General features: G+C 44.9%; 2 protein-coding genes across 9 annotated transcripts in view; one reads left to right on the top strand and one right to left on the bottom strand.

The window, feature by feature from the left end:
• The window catches only part of PARP4 (poly(ADP-ribose) polymerase family member 4), a 123,139-nt gene extending 108,256 nt beyond the window's left edge, over positions 1 to 14,883 (bottom strand). Inside the window, 2 exon segments of the mRNA XM_045037170.1 lie at positions 1,322 to 1,454; positions 14,665 to 14,883. Of these exon segments, the coding sequence (XP_044893105.1) occupies positions 1,322 to 1,453 (132 nt within the window). The 5' untranslated portion in view covers position 1,454; positions 14,665 to 14,883.
• CENPJ (centromere protein J) overlaps positions 12,561 to 22,699 on the top strand; it is a 64,263-nt gene continuing 54,124 nt past the window's right edge. For 4 of the 8 annotated variants that reach the window (XM_019815226.3, XM_019815063.3, XM_019815312.3 and 1 more), the window contains exons 1-2: positions 15,011 to 15,163; positions 16,706 to 16,913. The gene's annotated coding sequence lies outside the window, so the exon portion shown is untranslated. Of the gene's footprint in view, positions 12,720 to 13,379; positions 13,446 to 15,010; positions 15,164 to 16,705; positions 16,914 to 22,699 lie in introns of those variants that run through there. The other 4 variants (XM_045037279.1, XM_045037352.1, XM_019815137.3 and 1 more) reach the window with 4 other exon arrangements.

The following is a 22,699-nucleotide window of genomic DNA, read 5'->3' as shown; positions in this document are numbered from 1 at the left end:
AAGAAATGGTGAGACAAGCAAGTGAGGGAAGCTGTATAAGGAAAGTTATGCAGTTCTGCTTAAACTGGAGGTAAATAGAGACATTCCGTTTCTGATAACCACAGGCAAACTACTTAAGTGCCAGAAAGCACCTAGCATCCCACTGGCGTTGAACATACTTCATAGAAAAACCACATTCGCTGGCAGCAAGCCCCGGGGATCTGGTTCAGGAAGGGGCCGGCTGAAGTCACCCATCAGTTCAGCAACACAGGAAGGAGCAACAGACAGGGGCAAGCCTGGCGTTTGGAAGCCTGGGATCCAATGACTTCAGACTTTAATTTCATTATGATGAAGTGTTTAAGAAAGAAGAGGTTAGCCTTAATCATTTTTAAGATTTCACCCAGCTGCCAAAATTCTATATTTAAACTGTCAGGCCTACAATTCATTTCAAAAGAGGGAAGCTCCCTTCAGCTTTTAAATAAACAAAACAAGCAATACAAGCTGTATCACAAAGATCAGTCTGCAATGCATGTTTTCCTCTCTGTCCCTTACAGGTCACACGGTACAGGTGACACTCCAGGGTTGACAGACTGGTGAGTGATTACACAGAGAGCTCTTTTCTCTAATGTTTACTTATTTATTTTGAGAGAGAGAAAGCATGCACTCACATGGGGGAGGGGCAGGGAGAGAGAGACAGAGAGAGAGAGAGAGAGACAGAGAGAGAGAATCCCAAACAGGCTCCGTGCTGTCAGCGCAGAGCCCAACGCAGGGCTCTACTTGACAAAACATGAGATCATGACCTGAGCCAAAATCAAGAGTCGGGCACTTAACCAACTGAGCCACCTGGGTGCCCCTGGATAGAGGGCTTTTTGCAAAACGCTGTACCCCATAACTTTTCTCCTTTGAGAATAGATTTGGCTGGTCTGAAATTATTTCTATTTGTATCTTTGGTTATGCTCTAATATCCTCAGATTCACAGGGCATGTAGGATTTCCCTACAGCTCACAGCAATGGAGAGAAGGTGGGATGATGGTCTTCCCTCCTCTGCCTTTCTCCAGTCCACTTCCCTGTTGGCAATGTCACAATTTCACCTGCGTTCGGTGACTTTCTCCTGCTGCCAATTTTCTCTGCTTACTCTTCTAACCATGACCTGCTCTCCCTTTTTAAAAAAATGTCTTAATCTTACTATTTTAAGATAAGCTCTACCTCCAATGTGGGGCTTGAGCTCAAGACCCCGAGTCAAGAGTCACATGCTCTACCCACTGAGCTATCCTGGCTCCCCAACCTACCCTCCCTTAATGCACAGTGTTTACCACACAGTTTTTACAAAATCTGCAAATACCTGAGGATTTAATAAAAAGGAAAATTTTCCACCATTCTCCTTAATGTCATTTTGTAGCTTTTTCTTCTGTTGACGAGGTAAGTGCTTGACTTTCAAACAGAAGGTACAATTTGCAAAGATCCCCACAGTCATCCTGTAGGAAAAAAAAGTTTCAAGTCATTTGAAGGATGGTTTTAAAGGATTCTCTTCTCAGTGAATACAACTGACTGAATCTAGAATTGCTCTAGAATACACTGTGAATACAACAGTGAAGGATAGTTTTAAAGGATTCTCTTCTCAGTGAATACAACTGACTGAATTAGAATTGCTCTACATGCAAACTGTGGGAAGCTGGGCATTTTAAAAAGGCATTGCAATCACGTTTAACCACAAAAATTGGACAACCGTCAAACCTGCAATAAGTATATTTAGTTTTAGAATCATTTCTAGTTTTTACGTCTGATATTATGACACCCGAAATACATTGGTATAGGTGCATAATATATAGCTAAATGAAAACGTACAGATTTTAGTTATAGATCAAGTGTGTGGTTTAAGAATATAGAAGCACTTATTTCTAAATTAAAAATACTATGTGATAATGAAACCATGTATATTTATATATAATTCTATAAAATCAAAGAGACCCATTAGTTATGTCGGTTTCCGTTAAGTCATTCTGGAGAAAAATTGAGCAATTAGTAACAAACATATGCAATTTATCTTTAAAGGGAAAGATATCTGTATGTTAATTCAATTTCTTTTATTGTCATACTTTCCAAATTACATTAAAGATTACTCCTAAGAAAAATGAGCGTATTTTGATTTGAAAGAAATTTTATGGGTATTTAACAATAAACTAATAAATGGTGAGATACTGATTTAATTCACAGTAGCTATTTGTCAATTTTTTAAAACTGGAGTCATCTCTAACAGGTTCTCCCAAATAAGCTGATGTTTGGGGAAAGGGGCTCCCAGGTCTAACCTCCGAGTGAGGCCGATAGTTGGCGGGCTCTAGGACCACGGGACGCCACCAGTCTCCCGGGGCGGCGCCTACGGGGGCCCAGCCTCCCGCCAGACCCAGAGCTCGGGGTTCCGGGTTTCTCCTTAAACTCCACCTCCCTCTCGAACGACCAGTTCTCCCAGGCTGGAGTCCCCACTCCAGTCTCCTTCGATGAGCAATGGTGCCCATTCCTCAAGGCCCTAAATGCCGCCTACGTGAGGGCCACCCCTCATTTGGGACAAAATGCCCACTGCCTCCCCCATGTGTGCGCTTCAGGCACCCAGACTTACCAAGTCCGCAACCTAGGCCTCCCTCCTGTTCCCCTCTAGGCAAGTGGATGCCGGGTGCTGCTGGCCCCTCAAGCCACTGGGTGCTACCCTTGATTTCTCCCTGTCTTACCCCCTTCGGCGATCAGCAGCTCCTTCTCACCACCCCTAAGCACAAGTGGAACCTATCTACTTTCCCCGTCTCCGTCTCTGTTGTCACCCTGGCCCATGCCCCCATCAGTGGAGTCCTGACTCCTCTCCCCACTTCTGCTCCTCTCTGCTTCTAATCTCCACGCTGTAGCTGCAGAACTTTTTTTCTTAAAATTATGTTTCAAATGAAATTTAAATTTCTTACTATGGTTCAAGGCCTGGCCACTCTCCCCACAGCCTCCTCCTGGACCTCTCTCTCACTCTGCCCTGGCCACACTGGCTTTTTTCTCCAGGTTGGCAAAAACCCCGTTGGGTCCTCAGGGCCTTCACACATGCTGTTCCTTCTCCCTGGGACTCTTCTCCCTATCCCCACCCTACACTTGTGTATCCTACCCAGGACCTAGTAGTATCTGTCCAGTAAACGAACAAAGGGGGTTCAAATTTTTTTCTTATGACATCTGGTTAAACTGAAGTCCCTTGATCTAATTCTGCCCTTCCATAGCATTAATATTTACTTACTTTCTATGTGTTGATTGCCTTTTATGTTTGAATTGGTTCATACTTGTCAGAGTTTGTAGATGGGAGAGCTGCTGATGGATACTGTGAAAGTTATCACACTATGTCATTCAGATTAGTCTGTCTTGCTTTTAATCTCTGACAGTTAAAAAACAAACAAAACACTAAAACTCTCTAATGAATCTTAAAAATTTTCAGAAAAGTCTCTATGTAATGCATCCTGCCACTGTTGGACAGGGAAGGCTGGGTGGGTGTGGCTGCTCGGATCCACCTCTCCAGATCTGTCCTGGGTGAGTTCTTAAGTCCTCTGACCTGGTCTTTAAAAAAATGTTTGTTTTTTTTTTTAATTTTTTTTTTTTAACGTTTATTTATTTTTGAGACAGAGCATGGACGGGGGAGGGTCAGAGAGAGAGGGAGACACAGAATCCAAAACAGGCTCCAGGCTCTGAGTTGCCAGCACAGAACCCGACACAGGGCTTGAACTCACGGACCGCGAGATCGTAACCTGAGCCGAAGTCGGACACTCGACCGACTGAGCCACCCAGGCACCCTCCCAAAAATGTTTTCTAATAGAAAGTCATTCGTGCTCATCTTAGAAAATGTGGAAAATTCAGAACTGCATAACAGCAAAATAATTTCAAAACATAGAGGTCATGTTAACAATTTCTTTTGCTTTTTCTTCCAGGTTTTTTTTCTACGTGTATGCACTGTAATTGACTATTTTATTATCAAAATTGAAATCATACCATATTCACAATACTTATCTTGCATTATGGCAGCATTTTGTCATTAGCACTAAATCATTAAACATTCTTGGAAAACATTTTTAACAGAGACTATCTGAGATATGTATCATAAATGAACTATTTCTATATTGCTGGGCAAGTAAATTATTTCTAATTTTTGGCATCAAAACCAAAGCTAAAATGTATATCCCTATATGTAAATCTTTGTTTGCAACTCCCATGATTGTCTTAGAGAACAGACCTAAAATCCTAAACAATACTGAGTCAGAGTTCAAATAATTTTTATTCTTGTTAATTTATATTTAGCTTAAATTGTATTACTTTTCAGTTTTGCCTAAAGTTCCTAGGAAATTACTATGAATTTGTCTTTATAGAAATAACTTCTCCCCCAAAGTAGGTTAAACAGTACAAAGAAAAATAAAGAGCACATACAGTGATGGAAATGTTCGAAGGTAGATTATGGTGATGATGCACAATTTGGTAACTTTATTAAAAATCTTTGAATCATGCAATTAAAATGGGTGAAATTAATGGTATATAACTTATATGTCTGTAAAGTTGTTTTAAAAAAGTACCTATGAGGGGCGCCTGGGTGGCTCAGTCGGTTGGGCATCCAACTTCGGCTCAGGTCATGATGTCACAGTCCGTCAGTCTGAGCCCTGCGTCAGGCTCTGTGCTGACAGCTCAGAGCCTGGAGCCTGCTTCGAATTCTGTGTCTCCCTCTCTCTCTGATCCTCCCCTGCTCATGCTCTGTCTCTCTGTGTCTCAAAAATGAATAAAAACATTAAAAAAAATATTAAAGTACCTATGATCCCTCTATCGGGAAATAATTCCACTGTTGATATTTTGATATTTCTTTCAATATCTTTGATATTATTCTTTCCTGTATCAATATATTTTACAAATTATTTTTAAAAAAATATATATTTGTGAATATTATTTATTGTATTTTATAGCGCTTCTTTTATCTAACTTAAAAAAATGTTTTTTAGATGTTTATTTTTGAAAGAGAGAGAGAGAGCCTGAGTGTATGGGCAGGCGAGGGGCAGAGAGAGAGGGAATCTGAAGCTAGCTCCAGGCTCTGAGCTGCCAGCACAGGGCCTGACACAGGGCTCAAACCTAGAACCGCGAGATCATTACCTGAGCCAAAGTCTAACGCTTAACTTACTGAGCCACCTTGTAATGAGAATTTGCTCATATCACTAAATATTCTTTGAAAATATTTGTAGTGGCTATGTGTAATTTAACTTTTCCCCAAGTCATCAGATATTTGGTTAGTGAAAATTATTCATTAGAAAATACACTTTGAAGAACATGTTTTAAACTTATTACATAGATATTTTTTAGCCTTTATTTTGGTGTAAAATGGACCTAACATAAAATTTACCATTTTAACCATTCTTAAGCGTACAGCTCAGTGGCATTAAGTACATTCACAATTTTGTGAAATCAAAGTATAAACAAACATTAAAAAAAATTTTTTTTAATGTTTATGTATTTTTGAGAGAGAGAGAGAGAGAGAGAGACAGAGCATGAGTGGGGGAGGAGCAGAAAGAGAGGGAGACACAGAATTCGAAGCAGGCTCCAGGCTCTGAGCTGCCAGCACAGAGCCCGAAGGGAACTCACACACTGTGAGATCATGACCTGAGCCAAAGTTGGACGCTCTACAGACTGAGCCACCCGGGCACCCCTAAACAAACATTTTATCAAACTCTGGCCCATTCTTAGCAGCTGGGGCCACACAGGAGGTAGAGAAACAGACTCTAAGTTCTATGCAATCTCAAATCAGGCCTTGACTTCTGTCTTCCTACAGATTGTATGTGGTCTCTCTGCAATGTGTGGCCTCTCCTGGCTAGCAGCTCTCCCAAGAGACATGTGCCACCAGTCTCTCCCTGCTTTCCAAGCTTTTCCTAAACAACAGTCAGCATCTCTGCATATTTTTACCCGGGCCTACTACATACATATGAGATCTCTGAGTGTCTTCCATCCATCAGGCCCTGTGTTAGGTACACAGGACTAGAGCATACATCCCCAGCAACTGAGAAATTTCCTGAGCAACTCCTCCCAAATTCCAGCTACTCTACCCAAAAACCAGTGGTGCAGTTGGAAGCAAGAGGCTTACTGCCTTGCATTTTCGTGTCTTTACAAATGGCATTTCTTCCTCTTTGAAAGCCTCAGTATCTCCCTAGACAGAAGCTCTTTCTGGAACCCTTCTCCCTCTGATTTGCTGCCCTGCTCTGGCCCTCTCAACAACCCTACAGCCTGGCAGCTTTCATCACACATCTGTGGATAATCATTGGCTGTTCTCCACTCTTATCAATTTCTCTATGAGGATCAATGCTATTTGAGGGGCTGTGCCTTGTTTATCTTTATATCCCTAGAATCTAGCTCACTTTTGGTACACAGTAGGCATTCAATAAATGTCTGCTTACTAAAAAGTCTTTCATGCATCAATTAAAGCCTAGGATTATAGAAAAGCCTTCTATTTCTAATTATTTGCATATTTGGACCCACACTGCATCAATACCAAACTCCCCTAGTGGGACTAATAAACCCCTAAAAAGCAAAGACCACCTACTTTGGTACTGCTTCTATTCCCACGGAATATTATACCTCTAAGCACACAGACAGAACGTAATAAATGTTTACTGCATAAACGATCAAGTCAAATGTACCTAAAAAATCCACAACACACACATATTGAGAGTGAATCCTCCTTTTTCACAATACTGCACTTTAAATATTTTTATGTTTATTGTTATTTTGCAATCCAGAATCGAAAGGTTGAACACTCAGCAAAGCCTTGTTATTCTAGAAGCTGACATCTACCTACTCAGTCCTCTGGATGAGTCATTCGGCATTCCCTGCAGGAAGTATTTAACGGATTTCCAAGTTTTCAACTTTGATCTTCAACATAAACATTAAATACTTCTATCACGGTGTTCCTAATTATGAAGTCGGATTACATTCCCTGCTTATTCACCAAAATACTGTATTTTTATGAAAAGTTTCCTTTGATACCTAACTTGAAGAAGAAAGGCTGTCTGCATACTGGGAACAAGAAACGTTGAGTTCTACTGCGATCTGTTCATCCCCCCCCCCCCCCAGCCGAGCCGGGACGCGTCCAGAGACCCCCCCGCTCTGAGGGCCAGCTCCTCGTGGCGGCCCCACCTGTGTCCTGTCACCTGGGCCGGCGACTCGCACGAGAACACTCCAACCCCTCCAACCCCTCCCCCCCGCCCCCGGGGGGAGCGCGCTGCAGTAGCCAGGGCTGGGAAGACAACTGCGAAACCACGGTCAGCCGCGGCGTCGACACGACCACCTTCAGGCCTAGACTACAGGACCACCCGGAGGGCGGCGGGCCTGCGCCCGGCCGGGTCGGCCACCCAGGGGCGCCAACGCACCTGCCAGGGAATCCCGCCCACTCTGTACGCCCCCGGCTCCTGGTGCTCCCGGCTCCCGATGTCCCCGCAGCCGCCGTTCTCGGCTACCAGCGTTCCTGCCGGGATTGCTTCCGGATTCCGGACTCCCGGCTCCAGGCTCCGGCGCTGAACCGGGGTGCGGCAGCCAAGTCCAGCCAGTGAGAACGCTGCCGGAAGCCCGCCCTTGGCTGCCTCCCAAGGCCGCGCCCCCGAGGACCTAGGGCTCCTAGCCTGAAGATTGCGGGCGGTCGCCTAGGAGTGAGGCGTTGGGCTCGGGTAGGGTTTCTCTTCCTGGATCGGATTGAGGGTTCCGCATTTTTTCAGTTTCATTTTTTGGTCAGGATTTGGCAACTCCAAAGTTGCAGTTTGGGGAAAGTGGGTGGTTGGTGCTGCCATTTAACTGAGAAGTGAGAGTAATTACTGGGAACAGAAGAGAAGCAAATTTCGGGAGGGTGTGAGATTGGAGGAGCAAAAGGGTAAGATAATGAAACTTAGTTTAGGACTTCCTGAGTTTGAAGCTTGTGGTAGTGTTCTCACGTAGGTATAAATATATACCTGCCATTCCGGAGAAGTGGGGGCTGAGATTCATCGAGTAGGGGGTAAAATAATAGGAAAACAATAAAATTCACCAGCTACTGAATTAAATGAGAATAGAAAAGATGTAGAGAGGGTGTGGGTTTGAATCCAGACTCTACTATTTATTACTCGGGATTGCCAACAAGGTACTTTACTGGGACCTCCATTTCCTTTGTCTTTTGTAACGTTTCTTTCTTTCTTTTTTTTTTTTTTTTTTTAACATTTATTTATTTTTGAGACAGAGAGAGACAGAGCATGAACGGGGGAGGGGCAAAGAGAGAGGGAGACACAGAATCGGAAACAGGCTCCAGGCTCTGAGCCATCAGCCCAGAGCCTGACGCGGGGCTCGAACTCACGGACCGCGAGATCGTGACCTGAGCCGAAGTCGGACGCTCAACCGACTGAGCCACCCAGGCGCCCCTAACGTTTCTTTATTTTGAGAGAGAGAGAGAGAGAGCGAGAGCGAGCGCGCACATCCATACTTGTGTGCACAGGGGAGGGGCAGAGAGAGAATCCCAAGCAGGCTCCATGCTGTCAGCACAGAGCCCAACAAGAGGCTGGATCTCACAAACTGAGATCGTGATCTGAGCCAAAACCAACAGTCAGATGCTTAACTGACTGAACCACCCAGGCGCCCCATTATTACCTTACAGAGTGGTATATGAATCAGCTTAGGTGACATTAAGCAAAACTGGTATAGTAGGGAGTCCCAGGGTCCATCCTTCCCCAAGAACATTTTAAAAAACCAGACGAAAACTCAGAAACCACCTTATCTTAACCCAGACAATAGTCAAAAGTTGAAAGCAAACAAGCAGATGTGTAACCAGGAGAAAGGCGGAGGAAACAAGGTAGGAGGTTCTTACATGTTTTAACCCGTTCCGCTCCCTTTGCCAGCCCTCATTCCCAGTGTAGATAATCTGGTTCTGGAGGGAGCAGAGCAGAGCAGACTTTGTCCTAAGGAATTATGTTTGTCTGTTTTGACCTGTCTGGGGGTTCCGTGAAGGACTGATACAATGGGCTTGCCTTTGTTTCCCCTAACTCAGACTTTCTCAGGGCAGATAAATAGCTACTTCGGGCACTCACCTCCAAAACACTGAAAGGCAAGTGAGCAAACTTGCTGCATGGGACAACAAATCCCAACAAACAGTACAAAGTACAGACAGGCTGAAGGCCTGGGAGGAAAAGCATGAGAGGAACAGCCAGGAATGAGATTTCCTAGAGGAATAAGGGCTTTGAAAAGCTGTGTACACAGGTGCATCTAGAAAGCTCACACATGCCCAGGACTCATGCTCAGAAAAGACTTAAGAACACCATAAGTTTCTATTTCTGGCTGATCTTTAGGCTGCCTAATGCTGATGAGAGCAAAAGGCAAGCTGAGAGCAAAATGCAAACTGACTCCCCACAACCCGCCTCCTCCTTAAGGCGGACATCTGTAACAATTCCTCAAGCACTGGTGACTGCTTAAGAACAAAGGAAGGGGAGAAACAAATGGTCAATTGGTCAAGATTGCAGTCATGCAGAATGTGAAACTCCACTATAGTTTGTAAATCTTAATGATTTACAAGAAAAAGTCTTTTTCCTTTAATTTTTTTCAGTGTTTATTTTTGAGAGAGAGAGAGAGTGGGCGTGGGGAAGGGGCAGAGAGAGAGACAGAATCCAAAGCAGGCTCCAGGCTATAAGCTGTCAGCACACAGCCCTACATGGAGCTTGAACTCATGAACTGGGAGATCAAGACCTGAGCCATAGTCGGACACTTAACTGACTGAGCCACCCAGGAGCCCCTTTTTTTTCTTTTTAAAATAGGTTTCATGCCCTGCGTGGAGCCCAATGCAGGGCATTAACTCAAAACCCTTAGATCAAAACCTGAACTGAGATCAAGAGTCAGACACTTAACTGACTGAGCCACCCTGGTGCCCCAAGAAAAACACAGTCAGATCTCCAGGAACCTATATTTCCTGGAGCCCTAATGTCACCTTCCCCTCCATAGGATAGAAAACACATATAATCAGTCACTCCTCACAATCACAATGGAGATCTTTCTGCCCACAGTTTCTGTCCCCATGCTATAATAAAAACACCTTTTTGCACTGTAAAACATCTTTATTATTATTATTATTACTACTACTATTATTTGAGAGAGAGAGAAAGCACACTATTGGGGGACAGGGGCAAAAGAAGAGAGAGAATCTTATGCAGGCTCCATGCTAAGCATGGAGCTGGACGCAGGGCCTGATCCCATGACCCTGGGATCGTGACCTGAGCTGAAATCAAGAGTCAGATGCTCAACGGACTGAGTCACCCAGGCACCCCTGCACCATAAAACATCTTAAGAATTCTTTCTTGACCACTGAGCTCCACCATCCAGCATCAGACACAAAATAAACCTTTTAGAATTTCTGGGGAAAAAAATAAATATAAGTCAAAACTGGTTACAAGAGGGAAGCCTGGGTGTCTCAGTCCGTTAAGTGTCTGACTTTGGCTTGGGTCATGATCTCATGGCTTGTGAGTTTGAGCCCTGCATCAGGCTCTGTGTTGACAGCTCAGAGCCTGGAGCCTGTTTCAGATTCTGAGTCTCCCTCTCTCTGCCCCTCCCTTTCTCAAATATAAATAAACATTAAAAAATTGTTATAAGAAACAAAGGACATTATATATTAATAAATGAGTCAATACATTAAAAAATAGAACATTTATAAATACATACATTTCTAACAACAGAGCCCCAAAATATCTGAAGCAAACACTGATGAATTGAAGGGGAGAAATAAGATAGTTCTAAAATAATAGTTGAAGACTTCAATACCCAATTTCAGTATTTGATATAACTAGAAAGAAGATTAATGAAGAAATAGACACTATAAACCAATAAGACCAAAGGATAAATATACAGGGGTGCCTGGGTGGCTCAGTCGGTTGAGCGTCCAACTTCGGCTCAGGTCATGATCTCGTGGTTTGTGGGTTCGAGCCCCGCGTTGGGTTCTGTGCTGACAGCTCAGAGCCTGGAGCCTGCTTCCAATTCTGTGTCTCCCTCTCTCTCTCTACCCTTCCCCTGCTCATGCTCTGTCTCTCCTTCTCTGTGAAAAATAAATAAACATAAAAAAAATTTAAAAAAAGACAAATATAGCATACTTCATACAATAATTGCATAATACATATTCTTTTAAAAGAACACAAAACTAGGATAGACCATGTGTAAAGCCACAAAGCAATTTTTGGTAAATTTAAATAAGTGAAATCATACAAAGTATTTTCTCTGACTTCAGTGGAATGAAGCTAGAAATTAGTAACAGAAAAAAAAAACTGGAAAAATAGCAAATATGTGGAAATCAAACAAAACACACTTAACCTGTGAGTCAAAGGGGAAATCACAAGGGTAATTCGAAAATACTTTGAGATGAATTAAAACAACACATCATACTAAAACTCATGGGATGTGGTGAAAGTGTTCAGAAGAAATTTATTGCTGTAAATGCCTATATGAAAAAAGCAGGGAGATCCCAAGCTAACAACCTAAATTACACCTAAAAGAACTAGAAAAAAAAAAAAGAACAAATTAAACCCAAGGTCAGCAGAAGGAAATAATAATGATCAGAACAGAGGTATATGAAATGGTGAATAGAAAAACAGAATTAATGAAATAAAAAGTTGGTTTTTGAAAAGATCAACAAAACTGACAAAATTTTAGACTGACAAAGAAAAAAGAGGGAGCTTAAATTACTAAAATCAGAAATGTAAATGGGGACATTATTATTGACCTTATAGAAATAGGTTTCTAAGAGAATCTGCAAACAATTGTACATCAACAAATTAGATAACCTAGATAAAATGGAGAAACTCCTAGAACACTCTTAACTACCACCACTTGCTCAGGAAGAAATAGAAAATCTGAATAGATACTGAGTAATCAAAAACCACCCAACAAGGAAAAGCAGCCCAGAATCAGCTGGCTTCACTGGTGAATTCTACTAAATAGTCAAAGAAGAAGTTCCTATGCCTGACACATAGGAACTACTCAATATTTTAAGGAAAGGGCAATGGAACACATGTGGAAGTTTTTGGATAGCCCTGCCTATTGTAGTTAATGTAATTTTTAGGATATGCAAATCACTGGTAATTTTCATATTTGTGGAAAGTAAATGTGCTAGTTTAAAAATGTGTAGGGGCACCTGGTGGCTCAGTTGGTTAAGCATCTGACTTTGGCTCAGGTTGTGATCTCAAGGTTCATGAATTTGAGCCCCACATCGGGCTGTCTGCTGTCAGCACAGAGCCCCCCTTGGATCCCCCGTCTCCCTCTCTGCCCCTCCCCAGCTCGCATGCTCTCTCTCTCAAATACAAAAAAATGTGCAATAAAAGCCTGTAGAATGCTTTGAAAACCATCAGACAATTAAATAAAAACCTTAATTATTGTTATTTTCAAGAAGAGGGTAAAATAAAAATATAGGTGTGACAAGTATCATAGTATTGCTCTGCTGTGATCATAGCAATGATTCAGGCTACTATTCCCCTTTCCTGTGTATTCAACATTATGGCTCAGGCATTCTAGAATGTAGTAGATGTGATAATCCCTTTGTTACTTAGACTCACTGGTTTCCATAATCTTTTTCTGTAATCCAGTGCGCCAGCAATAGTTTTATCTTTATTAAAATAACAAGGTTTTTAAAAAGCTGTTCTTTTGGCATCCAACATGGTTGATGGAAACTTCTTTACTGCAATAAAATTCCAGAAATCCGAGTTTGGGAACTGGTAAGGAATTCCCTCTCTTTCCCATAGGTGAAGTGGGCTGTGGGTTTTCTTGCTTTTGCCTGGAAACTACTTGAATCTCTTCAGTATTACCTCTAACCTGCTACAGTCATCCTTTCTAGCCTGGATGATTCCAGCATGGGGATCACCCCTTGATCAGGCCTGCAATTCTATCCTCTCTTGACAGAGAAGTTACTACTATTACTAGCCCAGCAATGAAGAATTTTCAACTCTCTGAACATCTTTCATAGCCAGATCAGCTGTGTTAAAATATTATTCCCAATAACTTGAGAATAACATGGTATCAATTTGCATTTTACAAAACCGTTTGACATGACCTGGAGAGCTGGGCCTGGCAAACAAAGTGAGTTCATCGAGTTGAAATCATGACAAGGATGGAAGCACTTTGATGGACATGTTTATGGTACAGATTTTGGTGATAGTTTTATGGGTGAATACTTCCAAAACTCATCAAGTTATATACATTAAATATGTATAGCTTTTTGTATGTCAATCATACCTCAAAAAATGGTTTCTTAAAAAGTGCAAACACCTCCTGCTCATTAAATTTGACAAGATGTTATGCTGTTTTTATATAACGTTTTAAATTAATCTTCTTGATGATTCTGTGAGGTAGGCATTGTTATCATCCCCATTTTGCAGATGAGAAGACTGAGTTTCTCAACGGTGCAGTACTGAACACTACAAAGCACCTTGTAAGTCCTCAAGGTAGGATCTGATCCCAGGAATGCCTGATTTCAAAGCATGGGCTCTTAATCATTTTATTATAGTGTCCGCCTCCTCTTATGATGGCGTAAAGGATGGTATCAGAATGCATAATTTGTGGTTGAACCCCCTGGATGGGAGCTCTTAGTCTAATTTCTCTCCACATCAATACTGAAGATGCCACAAGATAGCTGATGAGGGTCAATCTTTCACTGTGTGGCACAATAGAAGTTGGAAGTTTCTCCCCTCTACCCCTCCCACCTTGTGATGGATTCTGAAGACACTTCACGCTTAGTGGGCAGTTTTGAGAATTGCCTGGGCTATAGAGGAACATTTAGGTATTAGAACCTTAATTTAACAACCGATTAAGACTTTAGTGTGGTAACAGTCTTATTTTTATTCAACCAACAAGCAATATGGTACTACATACCACATTGGAATAAAAAAATAGCAATAAAATACAGGCACAAAATTAGAGGATATTGTGACTATCTTAAAAGACACACATTTTAAGAGAAACAACGAACCTTTGGGCATGCTTTTTCAAGCATGTTATAAATGAAGGACTGTTATAAATGAAGATGAGAGTTTGGATCTTCACAAGGCATCTTAAATAGTTTTGTGATCTTGGAAGTCTTGGGATTTGGTTTCATCCATAATGAAAAAAAGAAAAAAAGCAAATCCAAAACCTTGCTTTAGGGAAAGTCTATTTTTGAGGGTGGAAGCAAAACAATTTTTGGGGGCAAATTTCTGCGAAAGTGTTTTTTTAATTATCTTTAACCAGTGGTAGTTTATTTCAGTGATTACACTGGTTGTTATAAATGGCACTTTATTTGACTTTTTTTTTTTTTTTTTTTTACAAATTTCACTTGGCTTACTGGTGTTTAATTAAACAGACCTGAAGCCCAGGTAGTGTAGGCTACGGTAAGTTGCACCGCATTGTTCTCTACCTACACAACCCTCTGTGGTGGCAATAAGGAAAACATTTTCTGAATTTTGCACTTTCAGTGTTTAAAATAAAGAGTTTTAACATCTAATGGCCACGCACAGCCAAACCATGTATTAGCTGTAGGAGAAATGATGAGTGATGACTATTTTTGGAGTGAATTCTCACCCGTTTACCTTGGTCTGGTGAGTGCCTGTGAGCACTGTCACACCCAGCCAAATCGGAAAACAAAATAGACGGACGTTAAACAAAAAGCACCTCCCCCGCGCCCATCACCTCGAAAAGCACTGGTCTGTAGGTTGTTAGCTCTGAATCTCTAGGTTCCCAGCTTTTCTCTGAACACGGCGATCGACTTCTCGTTAAGGCGCTATCCCTAGTTTCCAAGGCTGGACTGGGGTTGGGGGCGGGCTAGCTCTGTCCAGGAAGTTCTCTTTAAGAACGGTTTTTTTTTTCCCTCCCGCCCAGCCGCCCGCCTACTCCAGCCACTAGCCCCGCGGCCCAGGCGGAAGGCGCCTCCCGGTCAGACCGTAGGTAACGTCCGTCCCTGAGAGACCGCCGGGAGTGGTAGTTTACGTGGGTTTCTCCGGTGCCCCCGCGCAAGCGCCGAGGGGGCCGGTGGAAACTACATTTCCCAGGAGCCCTCGGATCAGGGGCGGAGCCGGGCCTGGGGGCGGGGCTCCGGCCGGAGGTGCTGGTTGTGGCGGCTCATTCATAAGTGCGGTGGCGATTTTCGCTGTGGTTTGAGTGGACTGAGAGGCCAGAGGACTGCGGAGCGGTAATGTGTGGGCAGAGGAGCGGGGGAGCTAGTGTGTTTGTCGCCCTGCGCCTAAGAGTGCTGGCGGTGCGTGGGAGGGATCTGCTCCGGCCTCAGCGCTGGCTCAGCTGGGCGCCAAGCGAGCGGGACGCTCGCCGGCGGTGCGACGGTGGCCAACACTTCTGTGGCCGTCCCAGCTTAACGCTGTTTTTGTGGGGAGCCTTCTTTTCAGGGACTCTCACCGCCTGTGGTTTGGGCTTTACTTCAAACAGCTGTTCAGAGGCGCGGGGGACACAGTGGGTTGGAGAAAGTGTAAAGTTGGTTTGCTTTCTGTCCTTACGTAGGCCCGTCATCACCCTAGTCGTCTTTGTCTTTCAAAGCTTTGCTGTGCATTCGTGGCGTTCGAGGACTTGTATTTGGGAGACTGTTAAATCACCTCCCTAACCAACTAGTTATACGGTCTGAGGATGGCTTTGAGTTAACTGTATCCACTTTTCCCCTCAGAATGCAGAAAATGTATCCCCCCAGACTGCTTTAACGTTTACATAGCAGTCTTTGGAGGTTGCAAGGCTGTCCATTTGTTTCAAACAGATTTTAATGTCTAGAAAATCCTAGTCCACATACTAACCCTTTGTAGACATATATATGTTCCCTTTAGCAAGGCCTTCCCAGCAATAAATAGCAGATGAAGTGAAACTATTTTTATTCATGCTGACAGTAAATATACTTGGAAGATCATAGTCATGAAGTTGAAATGAAGGAACAGAGGTGTTAAGTGTGGGAAGACGCAGATGCCTTGAATGCTGCGGCACAAGGGGACTTGGACTTGTCAGTCTAGTAGGGAACTTCTCTAGTTTTCAATGTTACAGAATAACCTTGTAGCTTGTGTCTCTAAATTCGGATTTCACAAGTTTCCTGCTAAAGTCACTTCAGTTTAACAAAGATTACCTGGCTGGTTTTGATGAAATGTTGGTCCTTTTTCAAAAGGCGTCATCTCAAAAATAATTAGAATTACTTCGCTTAGAACAGATTTTCAAAAAGTATTCAGGAATAGCAGATATTAAGCAATCTTCCCTAATCTTAAATGTACTACCCAAATGTATACACCAGAGTAATCCCCACTAGTTGAAGATAATAAGACTCCCTATCGTCCCCAAAGGCAGAAGCCGCTTCTCAGTCAATGATGCCAACCCCCAGCTTCCTAGATAACCATGAGTCTGACTTCTGTACCTATACATTTATTTTGCCTGTTCTTGAACTTCATATTAAATGGGAACATACAGGTGTGAATTTGTTGAGAGTTGGACTCAACATTACTCATCTGTGTTGTTTGTAGCAACAGTTCCTTTTTTTCTTTCTCTCTCTCTCTTTTTTTAACGTTTCAGTAGCTGTAGTTCTCAAAAGTGGTAAAAATCACACCGCCACTTTGGTCTTTGCTTATTGAGTAGTTTGCGAGCAGTCGTTTTGTCTTCTATTTGGGCAGTTGTACACACTGGTGATTCACAGCATTTGTACCTAATGCACTGAGCAGTTTTAACAACTTGACTCATGACGCTGTTTCAGGATTGTGCTTCAGAAGATGGAGGACAAGTATTTTCAGCGTAGGTCGCTGAGTGCAGTAAAGCAACAAGGGAAACAGCAGTCACTTGATTTAAAATTCCATTAAATCCGGTTTGGATAAAGTGACACCATCTGTCTCTCAGTTCGTCAGTCATATTGAGTACTTTCAAGTGCCGAATAGTGGCTACCAGAATGGACAGCACAGGTCCAGGTAACCTTGCTTTCCTGTCTTTATCTCTTGCACACTGCTCTGCACTTTGCCTTTGTCAACTTAACAATGTGTCTTGGATATTCCGAGACGGCCATATCAGTCAGTACCTGGTCTCGCTTGTTCTGTTCAGTTGCATAACGTAAAAGCCATAATTAGTCGGTCCCCTCTTGATAGACATTTAAATTAATCTCGGTTTGTTACAAACGTGAACTTGTGCCAATATAGCACACAATGCCTAGATGTGAAATTGCTAAGTCAGAGTTTCTGTGCATTTACGATTTGGATAGATAGTGTCAAATTGCCCTTCAAAAGGTTTTACCAGTTTACATTCCCAAATGACGCTTTATGGAAGATTTCTTTTCCACACTGGGGTTTATCAGTTTTTTAGTTTTTGCCAACCTGGTATGGGAAAACTGGTATGTCATTACTGTTTTAATTTCTGTTCCACTTGAGTGAGTATGAGCATATTGTAATGTTTATGCGTCTATATTTCTTTTTCTGCTTGTATCTTTTTTTTTTCAGACACTAGGTACAAAGCTAAGTAAATACATGTATGCCTCCAAATTGCCATTTTTCATTTCCTTTTGTATTATACTGATAAAGTTAAAATCTAGAATTGTGTCTGAAAAATAATGTGAAACGTCATTTCGCTTTGGTACTAGATTTTCTCACCCCTCACTTCAGAGATATGGCTATACTAATTCTCTCCTCTGTCCATCCTCATTAGCCTACAGACCTGCTTTTATTTCTCCTGTCTTAAAAAATCATTCTTCACCATGCTTCCCTGTACAGCTGTTATGCCCAGAATTCGTGATCCCCAAAGACCACTAGGGAGCCGAGTCCGATGCAAAAGCAAAGAGCCTTTATTCAAGCTAGCTCGAGCTCAATCCCCTACCTGCACCGAGGCAGTGGTGAGATACCAGGGAAAGAGCGCGAGTTTCAAAAGCACAAAGGTTTTATAGGGGTCTAGGGGCAGCCGATTGGCTGGGGAAGTGGCGTGTTTTGATCAGGAAGCTTGAATGGGTGAGCGGGAGGTCACTCAAAGGGAGGAGGCGTGGTCTAGGTTAAGGACACAGAACAAGATGGAGTCGGCTGGCGTAGGCCCGCCCTTTCATTCCCCCCTTGTCATGTAGCTTACGGACCCAATCATGGGGCCGGCTGCATTTATGGTGACAAGGGGAACAGAGTTTGGAGGTTTTACGCTAAGTTCTGGGAAGCATGTGTCCCTGGGGTGGCTCTGGGAGGTCTGATTAAGTATTGTCCCCGAGCTGGTGTCTATGATCTGCCAGGCGATGTTCTGGGGGGCGTGGGGACTCCCGGAAGCATGAGCAATGACAAGCAGAGTTAACAGAGTTACCAATATTAGGTAGGTCGAATGCGCTGTAGCTTGAGCTTGAGCGGGTTGTGTTGGTCCCGACTGATGGCCCATCGCGTGACAACATCCTTCCGGATCGAGGAGGGGTCCGCTGGCTGGGCGTGGGTGTGATGGACCCAGGTCGCGATGCCGTCTACCTTGAGAGCGGTGGGGGTTTTCAACACCACGATGTAGGGTCCCTTCCAGCGCGGCTCGAGAGTCTCTCGGTGGTGCCTCTTGACATAGACCCAGTCTCCCAGCCTGTACTGATGAGGTGTCGGGATCGGGCCAGCCTCGTAGATGGCACGGAGGCGCGGCCAAATGTCCTTGTGCGCCCTCTGGAGCCCGCTCAAGGAAAGAAAAAGTTCTTGATCTTCAAACTCAGCAATAAGTTCAGCTCGAAGGCTGGGAATAACAGGGGGTGGCCTGCCAAACATGATCTCGTAGGGAGTAAAACCCAGAGTGTAAGGAGTGTTTCTAACCCGGTAAAGGGCGTATGGTAGGAGAGTCACCCAGTCCCCGCCAGTCTCCATGGTTAATTTGGTAAGGGTCTCTTTTAGGATTCTATTCATTCTTTCTACCTGTCCTGAGCTCTGGGGCCTTATAAGCACAATGTAATTTCCAGTTTGCCCCCACCACCTTGGCTACTGCCTGTGTTACCTGCGAGATAAAAGCTGGTCCATTGTCCGATCCTACCATGGCAGGAAAACCATACCTGGGTAAGATGTCTTCTAGTAGCTTCTTAGCCACCGTCTGAGCCATTTCATGCTTGGTTGGGTATGCCTCCACCCAGCCAGAGAAGGTGTCTGTAAATACTAAAAGATATTTAAAACCATACTTTCCTGGTTTGACTTCAGTGAAGTCAACTTCCCATTGGGCTCCCGGTCTGGTGCCTCTGAGCCTGGTTCCTTTTTTATTTGATGTGGCCCTCGCGTTGGTGAGTTGGCAGGTCTTGCAGGCAGATACAACTTGCTCTATTTTGGTGTCCTGTTGGTGAATCTTGATTCCGGCATGTCGGATTAAGTCTTTTAATTTTCGGGCCCCCATGTGAGTAGACCGATGCATGTGCTCTAATATTGAGACTCCGAGCTGGTCTGGCAACACGAGCTCCTTGTTAGGTGTATACCACCATCCCTTTATCTCCTGGGCCATGGGGAGTTTCTTGATCCACTGTAACTCCTCCTGGGAGTACTTGGGCTGGTCTGGTAAAACTGGGTCTCCCGGGTCCGGTAGTTGTATGGTCATGGTGGGGACTGGAGTAAGGGCTACTGCCTTGGCTGCCTGGTCAGCCTTTAGATTACCTCTAGCTACTGGGTTATCAGCTTTTTGGTGCCCTTGGCAGTGGATAATGGCTAGCTTGGCAGGAAGCCATAAGGCCGTAAGCAGGTTAAGTATCTCCTGCTTATTTTTTATAGTCCATCCTTCTGCCATCAGTAACCCCCTCTCCTGATAAATTGCCCCATGAATATGAGCTGTGGCAAATGCATAACGGCTGTCTGTGTAGATGTTAAGCCGTTTTCCAGCTCCCAGCATCAGCGCCTTGGTGAGGGCTATGAGCTCTGCTCGCTGGGCTGACGTTCCAGAGGGTAGAGCCTCCGCCCATACGGTGTCGGTTTCGGTGACCACCGCTGCACCTGCATACCTGTGTCCGTCTCGCACAAAGCTGCTGCCATCAGTGAACCAAGTAGCCTGAGCATCGGGGAGGGGCCGGTCGGTCAGGTCCGTCCGGAATCCATGTACTTGTTCCAGGATTCCCGCACAGTCATGTAATGGAGCACCTAGGTCAGGGTCGGGCAGCAGGGTTGCAGGATTGAGGGCTGCACTGGGGTGGAACCGCACTCGTGGAGGGTTGAGTAGGAGGCTCTGGTAACGAGTCATACGTGTATTGCTCATCCATCTATCCGGAGGCTGTTTCAGGACCCCTTCAATGGCGTGTGGGGTCGTGATCCAGATCTCCTGTCCTAGGGTCAGTTTGTCTGCATCCTTGACTAGGAGTGCTGTCGCCGCAATAATTCTTAGGCATGGCGGCCAGCCGGCAGCCACTGGGTCTAGTTTCTTAGGTAAGCCACTGGACAGTTCCAGGGGCCTAAGGCTTGAGTTAGAACCCCTTTTGCTATTCCCTTATGTTCGTCTACGAAGAGGTGGAAGGGTTTCGTAATGTCCGGTAGGCCCAGGGCTGGGGCACTTAGGAGGGCCCTTTTTAACTGATTAAAGGCAGTTTCTTCTTTTTCAGCCCATTTAAACGTTTTCCCCTCTTTGGTAGCTTCATATAGGGGCCTGGCGATCTCAGCAAAATCTGGAACCCAGAGGCGGCAGTAGCCGCCTGATCCTAGGAATTCCCTCACTTCTCTTCGGGAGGTGGGAGTAGGGATCTTTAGGACAGTTTCTTTTCTGGCTTCTGATAACCGCCGCTGTCCGCCCTCCAGGATATATCCCAGGTAACTTACCCTCTCCCTGCATAGCTGAGCCTTCTTCGCGGATGCCCGGTACCCTAAGGCCCCCAGGGTAGCCAGCAGGTCCTGGGTCCCTCGCTCACAGTCTTTGGCAGTGTCAGCCGCAATCAGGATGTCATCTACATACTGTAGAAGGGTGAGGCCAGGGTGCTCCCTTCTGTACTCACCCAGGTCCTCGTGTAGTGCCTCGTCGAAGATGGTGGGTGAATTTTTGAATCCCTGAGGTAGCCGTGTCCAGGTGAGTTGCCCACTGTAGCCCTCCTCCGGATCATGCCACTCGAAGGCGAACAAGGGTTGGCTCTGGGGTGCCAGCGGCAGACTGAAGAAGGCGTCCTTTAAATCTAGTACAGTATACCAGACCCTGGAGGGCGCTAAGGAGCTCAAGAGAGTATATGGGTTGGGAACAGTTGGGTGTACGTCCACGACCCTCTTATTTACTTCCCGGAGGTCTTGTACCGGTCGGTAGTCATTTGTGTGAGGCTTTTTGACCGGCAGTAGGGGGGTGTTCCAGGCAGACTGGCAAGGAACTAGTACCCCTAGGCTTCGTAGTCTCCGGATGTGTGGCTGGATCCCCTTCTAGGCCTCCTGAGACATGGGGTATTGTTTGATCCTTACCGGACTCTCTCCTGGCTTGAGCTCTACCAGGACTGGGGTCCTATGAGCGGCTAGTCCCATCCCCCCGTCTCTGCCCAAACCGAGGGGAATTCTTGTAGCCATCTGTCTATATTAGCCTCTCTCGGGAGCGCCTCCTGGTGGAGGAGGTATTCATCCTCCAGTTTCTTTTTTTTTTTTTTTTTTAATTTTTTTTTTCAACGTTTTTATTTATTTCTGGGACAGAGAGAGACAGAGCATGAATGGGGGAGGGGCAGAGAGAGAGGGAGACACAGAATCGGAAACAGGCTCCAGGCTCTGAGCCATCAGCCCAGAGCCCGACGCGGGGCTCGAACTCCCGGACCGCGAGATCGTGACCTGGCTGAAGTCGGACGCTTAACCGACTGCGCCACCCAGGCGCCCCCATCCTCCAGTTTCATGGTCAGGACCTGGATGGGGTGGCCCTTGCCATCGGTGACCTGAGGCCCCCCTTGTCTGAAAGTTATCTGAGCTCCAGTCTTGGTCAGTAAGTCCCGTCCTAACAGCGGGTAGGGGCATTCTGGTATTACCATAAAGGAGTGGGATACCCGGCCCCTTCCCAAATCTACTGTTCTTCGGGTAGTCCATGAATACTGGCTCATACCAGTTGCCCCTTGTACCCAGGACTTCTTGCTAGCTAGTTTTCCTTGTGGGGTGCGGAGGACCGAATGTTGTGCTCCGGTGTCGACAAGGAAGTCAATAGGGGTCCCCTCCACTTTAAGAGTTACCCTGGGTTCGGGGAGAGGGTCCGAACCCTGACTCCCCTAATCACTTAGTTCATCCAGCTCTAGGACTTTTACTCGACCAGTCTTGCTTCCCTTCCCGACGGCCCTTTTCGGACAATCTCGGGCCCAATGCCCTATCTCCTTGCAGTATGTGCACTGATCCTTCTGCAGCCTCTGCTTCCCCCCCTTGGTGGTTCCTTTACCTTTTCTTGCATCGTCTGCCAGCTGCCGGAGACGGCGGTCTCGTTCCTCGGGGAAGTCAGCAGTGGTGGCTAGTAGTATTCTGGCCAGGTCTCGAGTCTGCTTACTGCTGGCAGCCGCCATGGTGCGAGCCTGCTTGTCCTCAGGAGGCTCCCGGTTATTATATACCTTTTCGGCTACCACCAGTAAGTCCTGCAGACTTTTTTCTCCTAGTCTATCTATTTTCTGTAATTTTCTCCTAATGTCTACGGCCGATTGGTTTACAAAGGCCATGATAACAGCTGCCTTGCTTTCCGGAGCCTCTGGATCCATGGGGGTATAGGTACGGAATGCCTCCATGATCCGTTCTAAAAAGGCAGCCGGAGATTCATCTTTTCCCTGTTGTACATTTCCTGCCTTGGCCAAATTGGTTGGCTTTCTAGC

The sequence above is a fragment of the Felis catus genome, chromosome A1, assembly GCF_018350175.1.
Source record: "Felis catus isolate Fca126 chromosome A1, F.catus_Fca126_mat1.0, whole genome shotgun sequence".
In the NCBI taxonomy this organism is placed as follows: domain Eukaryota; kingdom Metazoa; phylum Chordata; class Mammalia; order Carnivora; family Felidae; genus Felis; species Felis catus.
The sequence above is the reverse complement of the archived record's forward strand: the minus strand, read 5'-3'. Positions and strand labels throughout refer to the sequence as shown.